Genomic DNA, 10,710 nt, shown 5'->3' on the forward strand with positions numbered 1-10,710 from the left:
AAGAGACACCCCGCTGTACAAGCTAGGACAGCAAAGTAGTAAATCTGTAGTTTGTTTGGCTAAGCATGGTGTTGAGGGGAGCCCGCAACTTAACCCAATTATTGTTGTTGGGGTTATAAAACACCATATAAGTTTTGCTCCGAAAGAAAAGGAGCGAAACGACATTCACATATGACTTATATGGAGCAACGGCAGGAGAAGCGGTCGGTGCTTGACAGCTAAATTTGCATTGCAGGATCTAGGGGAACTTTCCACGAAAGTCTGGATTGAAGCAGTTGTAGAAAAGTAATTGTGAGGGAAGGATTGTGGTAGCTCTAAAGGTATGAAAATGAGATCTCCGCATACAGTCCCCCCTCTCAGATTTCGGCTCTCCTGCTTTCTTCCAACCATCCACTCCAGCTGCCTGAGGCAGAAAGAGCGCGCGAGAGAAAGTAGGAGGAGTGCTGTGCCAGGCAGCCCCGCCCTCCAAAAGCTTCGGCCAATCAGAGGAGCGCTGCAAGCTTCTACTACAATAGGTGAATGTCTCCTAAGTGAGATGAGACGAGAGAGAGAGAGAGAAGACCCGTGTAAGCCCCTGGCTGACTCATTCACCCATGGGAGTTTGAAGTGACAGAATAAATCTACAGAGACGAGGCTCAGGATAACATTTCAGAGAGCTGAGAGCGGACAGACACATACACACAAACAGAGCTACAGCTGAGTGAGACTGCAGAGAGACAGACAGATATACAGCTCACCCACAGAAAGACAAGAGTTGGAGTCATTGTCATGTTGGTGGTGTTACTGATCCTGCATGCCATCTCGTGTGCCCATTCTCACGGGCCGCCGGGTGCCGCCGTGCCTGGGAAACAGTGCCCGTCTGCGTGCCAGTGTGAGGAGGATGGCATCCTACTGCTCGTGGACTGCTCCGAACAAGGACTATCCAGTGTGCCAACTGACCTAAGTCCTTTGACGTCTTACCTGTGAGTACGCCCTCCTGCTTCCATCACCCGCTTTGCTGAGACAGTAAGGGGCTGTGAATAGTTCTTGAGGGATGTTTGGTGTGATTACATTAAATATCTTCAAAAGGACGCAGAAAGATTATTGTTTTATGCCTGGATGAGGGGTTTGGAAGATATGAAAGGCTCTAGGTTAATAACAGGCTTAGTGGTTCTCAACTGGTTTTGCTTCGAGACCCAGAACTTGTATCACTCAAATATTAGTGATTGTTCAGCGGTTAACAAAATTGACTATTAGAATTTGTTGATATTACCATGAGCTACAAACATATGCAAAGTTATTAACAAGAGATAGACTGGCAATTTTGGTTTCATAAGGATTTGGGGTTTCATGCTCTCAGCGGTTGCACAAAACACATTTAGGTCTTCATAAATCATATTTATGCTTAAGTGCACCTGTATTTAATGTAGTCTGTGGCATGTTTTCTTTTATCTTGAGTAGTTTGTTCGTGGTTTATTAGGATGAGTGCAAGTCAGGCTACCTGGCATTTTCTACTAAGTGACAGATGGATTTGCGCTAAAATGCCATTGTTTAATTGAGCGCATGACCTTCATGTTAACGAGAACCATATGGGAAGTGTTTTTCTCCTCTGTTTAATGCTTATATTTTAAATGATCATTATTATTTATGCTATCCTAATTATGATTATTAGATTAGATACATGGGGCAAATTTCCTGTGACCTTTTATTTCTGATCCCATTTAGGATGTATGACATACATGTGATCTGTCTTGAGTGATCGGTGCTGATGTGCACCTTCAATCAGAACTGTAATACAAAACATGTGAAACTACGTTGACGCAAACGGGACACTTTCAGCGCGAGCAAACCGTACAGACTGCTCCGTTCCTTACCAAACGTGAAAAGCAATGCTTGGTTCCCATGTATCCTGTGACAGTTCTCAGTGCAGCGGTATCTGATGGGAACGTGTGTGTAGAGTGATGCAGTGGGGCTCTCCGTACAGTATTGGGTTTCTCCATGTCAGCTGGAAGCCTGTTGGGTTTAAGTCCATGCTAATCGCTAAGGCATGCCATATGTCCCCTGATTGTGAATGATGACGCAAAGGAGGACTCAGATGTTCACTCATAAAACTTTGTGCAGCTCACGTGAATCAATAACTGGAGAGAGTTGTGTTTCAGGCTTCGGAGGAAGCGTAGCTCATTGGTTGGGAATTGGATTGCAAACACATGTACCACAACCTTTCAAACATATTGAAACGTCTTGAGCAGTGTCTCTAGACAGTTGCAAGTGCATAAGATTGTATCTCTTTTTTATTCTGCTAGTGTTATAAGGATTTTTATTGCGTTGTGCAATATATCGCATGACTTCATATGTAAAATTTGTGTCCATTTAGTACGTTTATTAAACATTGCAGCCAATTGTATTAATATAATGAGGATTTTAACGAAACTTTAATAGAATCTCACTAGTGTTCGACGAATAATCCGGCCAAACTGATTCTGCCAGGTCTTTCACAAATTTTCATAAAGTTATTGATTTTAAAGTTTCATTATGAGTCTGTGCAAATCAGACCAGCAATCTTTCACATGCAATGCGTCGTCTAACACTTTCTTTCTTCACCAGAGGAGAGCAGATTGATGTAAATATTGACTGAGCTTTGATGTGCGTGTCATTGTTGAGATGTCAAAGTGTGTGTTTAAGCACGACGGGGACCGTTCTGCAAGAAAGCTCTGTTCTACTGACGCCATTTACTCAAAGTGCTCATTCATCGGCCGTCATTTTTTTATGCCAAACTTTTAGTCAAACCAAGAAAAAGTGTTTGCATTAGACATGTACAGAACATGCAACTGCTTTCCGGTCTGATTTCTATTGCTTATGCCTTGGCCTGTCGTTATTATTCCACTACAACTTCTAATCCCTGCACTGAAAACTCACCAAACTTTAAATGCATGAAGTGTCTGTGGCCAGTTGTTACATTTTGACATTTTGCATTGCTGACATTTTAATTATGGGATGTATGGTTGCCTAGCAACCAGCGCTTAAATGAGCGTTATTTAAAATATCAGCCCAGAAGCCCTATTTTACTGTAATTGTTTTGTCTTGCAATTATTTAAAAAAAAAAAATAATTGTATTTTCATGAACTGCTTTTCTAGTGGATCTGAGATCTTTTACACTTTAATATGCAAATCAGTATTGAATAAATAAATAAATGTCAACTCTGCAAAAGCATCCTTACTCAATTGATTCAATTAATATTATGCTTCTATTACTGCTTATTTGTCTATGGAGATAACAAGCAGATACTATCATCACTATTTTATGCATGGTGGGTCTTGCTTAACATTAAATTTAGATGGAATAGTTTATAGAGCAAAAAGTAACGCACAAGTGGGAGCTGTGTGAATGTGCTACTGAGAAAGCAGGCAGCAGCGCTGGACATTCTGCCAGTATTAAATGCCTGTCCTGTCTCGCTCTGCAGCAATCGCCCATATGGGGACAACAGGTGACCTGAGGCGCGGAAAAAGTCTGTCACCAAGAGAGTCTGTTTTTGCACTGATTTTTGTTTGTTTCTGTTGGTTTCAACAGGAGTGGACGTTAGGTACATCAGACGAGGAAAAGTTAAGAGATTGCTGTTTTGTACACTAACATGAATAACACTCGCATACACATTCCTAAACACACTGACTGCTGACTGATTTATATTTGTAGATACGGAAGATCTAAAAAGACTTTCAAACCTCCTTTTCAAACCTGTATGACTTTCTTTCTTCTGCAGATCACAAAAGAAGATATTTTAAAGAATGTTTTAACTGTTTTGTCTATACAATGAAAGTCAATGGGGCCTAAAACAACATTGGACCACACAGACTTTTGTTTAAAATTGTTTAAACATTTTCAAAATGTCTTCTTTTGTATTTCATGAGGTTGAGTAAAAGATGGAAATTGTCATTTTTCACCTTTCAGCCTCTTTTAATGTCAAATTAATGTCTGTCTGTCAGTACAGATGCAGATAGAAGCTTTTTAGTCTTTCAGGAGATTAAAAGGCATTTTAGAACTATACAATATGTGCCATAGTTGACGATATTTAGTTTTTAAAAAGTAAATAAATAAATACTCAAGTTCATATTTTTAAGTAGCACATTTAATCTAATAACAATATATTACAATCACATATATGACAGTTGGCTCTTATACACTGTATATTAGGAAATCAGGGGTGGTTTAAGGCAATATTTAAATAACTATAACTGTATTAAAATAAAGATTAAACCCTCAATTCAAATAAAACACTGAAAATGTCTTTTAGAGCTGTACTGAAACCAGTTAGCATCAGGTTAGCTCAGCTGAAGATGAGTACAAGCATCAACCAGCTCAAACCTCAAAGCTGTCAGCCCATTCCCTGAAGCCAAGGCCTATATATTCTCATCTCTCTCAGGGCAATTTTCTACACAAACACAAATTAATGTTGAGCTCGAGGTGAGGGCTGCAGAAACATGTTTTCACTTACTGGCCCAACTCAACTTCCAGTGCTTTGGCCTTGAAACCTTTTAGAGTCAGAAACAAGAACAGAGCGAGTGTGTGAAAGATGCCTTCAAGTTTTGAAGTGTGTTGTGTTATCTGATTTGAGGGCCATAAATCTATTTGTGGCCCTTTTGGCCAGTGATTTATGTTTTATGGGTCAAACAGGAAGAGTTAACACCTAAATCACTGTGTAACAAATATTACAAACAGCTGGAACAGATTTTATATACTCTTTCTTATCAATTATGTCACATAACCATGTAACAAATTTTAGTTTAGTTCAGTCAACACAAAATGCTGTTCGCAACCCATTTAACTAAGATATTCATGAATAAATACAGATATTAAATGAGAAAAAAATGACAGTAGAGAATTTACAGGAAGTGTCTGTGGCCAGTTGTTGCATTGCTGACATTTTAATTATGGGATGTATGGTTGCCTAGCAACCACTGCTTACATGAGCATTATTTAAAATATCAACCCAGCAGCCCTATTTTAATTTTGTCTTGCAATTATAAAAAAAAAAAAAAAAAAAAAATGTGTTTTCATGAACCGCTTTTCTAGTGGATCTGAGATCTTTTGCACTTTAATATGAAAATCTGTAATTAATAAATAAATAGGTGCTGAGTTTTTTTTTATCATAAATTAACATGTAAAACAATCAGAACTGTCATCTCTGTAAAAGCAAGAGTTTTTTTTATTGTATTTTCATTAACTGCTTTTCTAGTGGATCTGAGAGCGTTTCCATTTTAATATGCAAATCAGTAATTAATAAATAAATAAATAGGTGTTGAGTTTTTTTTTGGAAAGGAACGCAAGATTCAAACTCTGGTCGCCAAAAGCGCTGCCCATGAGGCTATTGACTCCAGCAGCTAAATATAATTTGATAAAAGACTAGTTTTTATTTATTTTTTAATTTTGATTTCATAGTGACTAAGTGCTGTTGAGATAACAGATGTTAAATGTATGTTCAATTTTATCTAGCACCTAGTACCTAGTAGCTAACACAACATGGTGTTGCTACATGGTGTTCATACTGAGAAGAGAAGTTTGAATAGGGCTTGCATCATTTCCCGATCTCTTTCCTGCCGCTTTGTTGCATCATTTCGTGTCCTCTCTCTATGCTGTCAATAAAAATGATAAAAACATTAGCGAAAAGTTTAGAAGAAGGCCTTCTCAGGATCAGGGCTCAGATCTTCAGGGTTGTTTATGCACTTCTGAATCCTAGTGAATTCAACTCTGGCAGCCTACATCATTAAATGGCTCCAAGGGCTCTAATGTTCTCTCCGTTTAACCACCTAAGCTCTTCAATGAAACAGGGTGATAATGGTCTTTTCATCCTGGCAGTGGTGAACACTTTGAGCTTTATAATGTGGTAAGTTTGTAGGCTGATCCCTCAGGGGGTGCTAGCAGACAAACTGCACGGACAATCACTCACAGCTTTGATGCTTACGGTACCACTGCAAAGCAACACAGCGGGATTCACGTAGAGCAAAGAGCTGAGGAATAACATCACAGCTGAGGTGCTTCAGTGGATTTATATGGCTGTACGTATACCCTCCATCAACAGTCCATTACCAAAACCCAGAGTCTCCAAGAAGTAATACTCGAAATTTAACAAATATATGAAACACATGGACAAATTTGGCATTCTCGCTGACTGTTCCTCAGAGAAAGAGAATAAAAACGTTCTTCAAGTGAGGCTCCAAATGTCAACGGGATATCTGGAATGGTGAGTTTATTAAAACCCCCAGCTGACGAAGTCCACAGTTTACAGGGATGTCCGCATTTGCTTGGGTGAAATTTCACCATGGGTTCATGACCGAAGCGAGAAGAAGGTGAAAGTCATGTATTATGTCTGGTAGAAGCGGGAAGACAGCTTAGACCAGTGCTTCTCAACCTTTTTTTCCACTGGGCCGCACTATGGTCCAAGTGCAAGTCTCACGGGCCGCACACATACCATTTACATATTACGTCACCAATACAGACCAACCGGATTTATAATATTATAGCCTAAATATTATGATATCTAATCGATTACATTCATTGAAATAAATAAATAACTCTGCGGACCCGGATACGGGTCCAAAATGACGTAAAAAATGTTTATGCTTCATTTACATAGCCTTCCTTATATGGTATCTTGTGAAATTTGGCTCGAAAGGAGTAACAGCACAATGAAGTTGTGATCGTAAGTTGCAGTCTGTAAGACGTGCACGGAAGCGTGACTTGACGCGCGACAGTGCAGAAAATTTGCGTTCAGAAATGTAGCCTATGTTGATCCAAATATGGAAAGCACTTTCGAATTTAATAATCTGAGGTTCTCTACAGCGATGTTTTGCCACATTTCTGCAATTAAGGATGATTGCTGCGTAGTATGGGTGTTTCCTTTTGCCTGAACATCTTCAAGTGAGTGGATGGGCAAACCGAAAGTTGATGCCGAAAGTCCAGCAAAACAAAATTATTTTACATAACAAAAACATTATAGCTTATATTTATTTAGTGCATTTTTTAATTAATTTAAAAACTAAAATGAATTGTGTTCAGCATGGTGGGCCGCATTTGAATTCGTAACGGGCCGCGGTTTGAGAACCACTGGCTTAGACTCTGACCGTAGATGTCAGCTCACGGTACCCCAGTGGCCTGTTTACCTGCTTTGTGTGTCAGGACAGGTCATGGACAAACCGGGGAGGGAGTTTGATCTTTTCAGAGCATTGGACAATTCAAACAGACTTAGGAATCTGCCACGCTGATGTGCAATGTAGTGAGTGAGTGAGAGGGGTCAGGATGTACAACATACCCTCCAGGCTGTAGGACAGACTGAGGTATGTTTACACCTGAAAGTGTTATGACCCTACTTGCAGAACCAAATCACATTCATGATGCATGACTACAAGCTTTTTCTCACTGCCTCATTTTGTTTGTACTTTTTAAACTTCTCTATACAACTTATGCAATTTGTGGAGGAAAATACAATGACACATTCTTTCATAAATTACTCAGTTCCTCAGTTCAAATTCTGGATAAAAAGGCTGAATGGAAAGAAAAACAAATAAACAAAAAACAGGCCGTGCATTTTTTTTTTCTCCAAGCAGAATGTCTTGTCATTAACACACGACTCCATTTGTGTACAAGCTAGTACACATACGGAGAGTTGCAGACTCAACCTCACCCTCAAACAAACATGGGAGTGATTGTTCATTTCCTTCTCTTCCCGTTACCTAACAGTGAAACGAGAGCAATTAGTGCCCTGTGAAGTCAGCCCAAAAATAGTCAGAGCCCATGCAGGATAAATAAACCAGTGGACCTACCGCAGACTGCCTCATCTCCAGAACATCTTTAAATAGATCCAGAGCAGGAGGAGAAGACCCGAATGCTTCTACTCAGCATGCTATAGAAAAACCAAACCTGAGGAGCAAACCCTGTGTGGGACCCCCTAAATATTATGTAGGATTGCATATATGTAAAACTTGGTCACATCATCAACTATTATTGATTGGAGACTTTCCTTCCAGGCCACTTCCTTCCTGAGTTCCTGATCCATCTTTGAAATAAAGACATAAGGCTTTCCTCTTTCCCTTTTTTTCTGTAGGACAGAAAGAATTAAATTTATTTTATATCTCAAGTGGTTCTTCTAGACAGCAATCAGTTCAAAGGAGTTATTTGCTTTGCTTTTTGCAATGTATGTAAGCACATAATGTTTCAGATGAGTTTCAGACTGTTGTCAGATATGGCAAGATACCAAGATCTGCCATCATAAGTAAGACATCTCAATATGAAATGATTTGAATGATTGTAAAAATGGTCTCATTTGTCTCCAGAGGAATTCTAGGAAAAAATATCTGTGACAAAGATGATTCTTAAGTGAATCTAAGTGAGAATTCGCCTGGTCTATGAAAGAGCAACCACTGAGCAATAAAATGTTCCTGTGGGTTCTGGTGAGGGAATAACAATTGAATCAGTGGCTAAGTGTGGATTCTGTCCTTTTCAATGGCAGAGGTTCATAAATCACCCCCTGGGCAAACTTGACAATCCATCACAGACCTCTGTGGGGGTCTGTGTGGGGGTCTCTTAACCTGTGGTTAAGCCTTTAGCCGCATTTCACCATCGGCTCTTTGGATCTGACAGAAGCTATAAACTGTGCTTTTGAGGTGACATGTTCTCACCCCCTCAAACACCACTGGAAACCTTAAGGGAGGACAATGTCTGGGAAAGAAGATACCCAGAATACTGTTCGTTAAGTGGAAATGGTTTATACAGAAGCTCAGATTTCAGATTCATGATCCTAACCGTAAAGGAACCCAGTCGCACCAAAGTGGGAATGGTTAACTGCTCATCCAGAGATGCTTGGGATCCACACATGTGAGAAGCCGTCTACTCAAATTAAGGAGCAAATTAAAGTTCTGAGTTTCCAAATAGATTACTTTACATGCATACAGCTTACAGCATTACACAGTCCCCCCTAATGCTTTTTTAATGAGTTTGCTTACATTTGCCGCATTGAGAATATACAACTCATCCAAGATTGCAATATGTGGACCAGGAAGGATCGCTGGCCAGACTGAGGCAGGCTCAAAGCAGGAATTTTAAAGGATTTAAATTTTCCTTATCTGAACTATTTAGGGCTGTGTCTTGCATCAGGAAAGATTACTCACTGAATCCTGAATCCTATGTATCAGGCTTATTTGAGAAGGTTTCCTCGACAAACTAGGAAAGGGAAATCTCATAACCTGCTTCCCTGTCAATACCAGAGGAAGATTTGCGTCATAAGTTTTTAGTGCAGCAACTGGAAACATTTTGTAACCAGACAAAAATGTTCAAATCATCTAGGAATGTAAATTGGAGTGACACTTTCTTAGTCTTTCATGAAGGACTCAAGTTAGGCCGTTTCTGATGAATGGCTACTTTATTCTGGGCATTGTGTCTAGCAGGAAAAGATGAGAGAATGGTTGCTTAAGAAGGGAGCCATGAAGTATGCGTGACGTGCCGGAGTCGCATCACTTGCAGCTGCATATCTCTGAAAGAAGCAGAACTGCAGTCCAAAGAAATCCATTCAGTGCCCACTGCATCATAAACCAGCCAACTACGCTCATACCTCACATGCACATGCCGAAATGCAGGTGGTGTCCTTAAACTGTGAGGAATCTACACATCAGGAACCTTGTAAACAAGATCTTTGAAAATCACAACTTTGTTTGATGCTACGTAGAGTTGTGCCAAAGAAAACTTGGTGTGCATTTTAAGAGCGACTGTGGGAGAATAATTCAAATCGAAGCCAATTATTTTGTAATAAACTGAAAATTACCACTCCGGGAGTTGTTTCCCGGAAGGATGGAAAAGGCCTGTTTGAATGTGTGCCGAGAAGTTAAACAAGATTGAGTGCTAGTGCACTTTTAAGTTGAACATAGCGTCTCCCAACTGACCAACCGGTAATGCTGATAAACGAATGTGATCAGTTTCCAATAATACCATTAAGAAACAATATTGCAGGCAAGAACCTTGCCATCTGTGAAGGTACAATCCTTTATGACTAAAACCTCTGCATGTTCTTACTTGCCAAACTGCTGGCGAACATCAAAGATATAGGCAAAAAGGCATTACAGATGATTTGCCACTTTGAATATGGACAGTTGTTCTGCTTTGAGACTTAAGAATAAAGAAAGATGCCTCCAGCACACAGTATCTGATGAAAATAAATGAAAAGAGTAAGAGCTGATGTTGAGGTCACCATGTGAATTTTTTTTTTGTTTGAATGTTTTTCATTGGCTTTGACATTCAGATTAGGTTTAACTCAAAACTTGAAGCAAATGTCAATGGAAAAACTTTGTCATTTGCCTATTGAACAGTCTTTATCTGTAAGCACTATTTCCCATGGCCAGTGTCTTGCGAAGTCCAGGAAACCATCTCGTACATCTTCTTTAGAGTTGGGATTGGGACCTCCAGGGACAGGGTGAGCTCCATCCAGTGAAAAGGATAGATGGAGAGGGTGTTTTCTCCGCCCGACCTGCAGCTGTCTCAGCTGCTCGCCACTGGGGACAACAGGAAATTTATTGCAATAATCATCTCTCTAGGCAACACATTAAATAGCGCACTCCTGCTTTGAAAAGGCTTTGAAAGACATTCTCTTTGATACTTGATTAGAGAGTGAAGTTTTCAGGAGGTGGTCTTAACATGTAGAGAGTTGTTGGATTTTTTTTTTTTTTTTTTTTTCTTTCTTTTTTGTTAAT

General features: G+C 39.7%; 1 protein-coding gene across 1 annotated transcript in view; it reads left to right on the plus strand.

Moving 5' to 3' along the window:
- Positions 1-607: 607 nt before the first annotated feature.
- The window catches only part of lgr6 (leucine-rich repeat containing G protein-coupled receptor 6), an 89,613-nt gene continuing 79,510 nt past the window's right edge, over positions 608-10,710 (plus strand). The window contains exon 1 of the mRNA XM_016497654.1: positions 608-962. Coding sequence (XP_016353140.1) covers positions 769-962 — 194 coding nt within the window. The 5' untranslated portion in view covers positions 608-768. The remainder of the gene's footprint in view (positions 963-10,710) is intronic.

Source organism: Sinocyclocheilus anshuiensis, unplaced genomic scaffold (genome assembly GCF_001515605.1).
Source record: "Sinocyclocheilus anshuiensis isolate Anshui unplaced genomic scaffold, SAMN03320099.WGS_v1.1 scaffold130, whole genome shotgun sequence".
NCBI classification, from domain to species: domain Eukaryota; kingdom Metazoa; phylum Chordata; class Actinopteri; order Cypriniformes; family Cyprinidae; genus Sinocyclocheilus; species Sinocyclocheilus anshuiensis.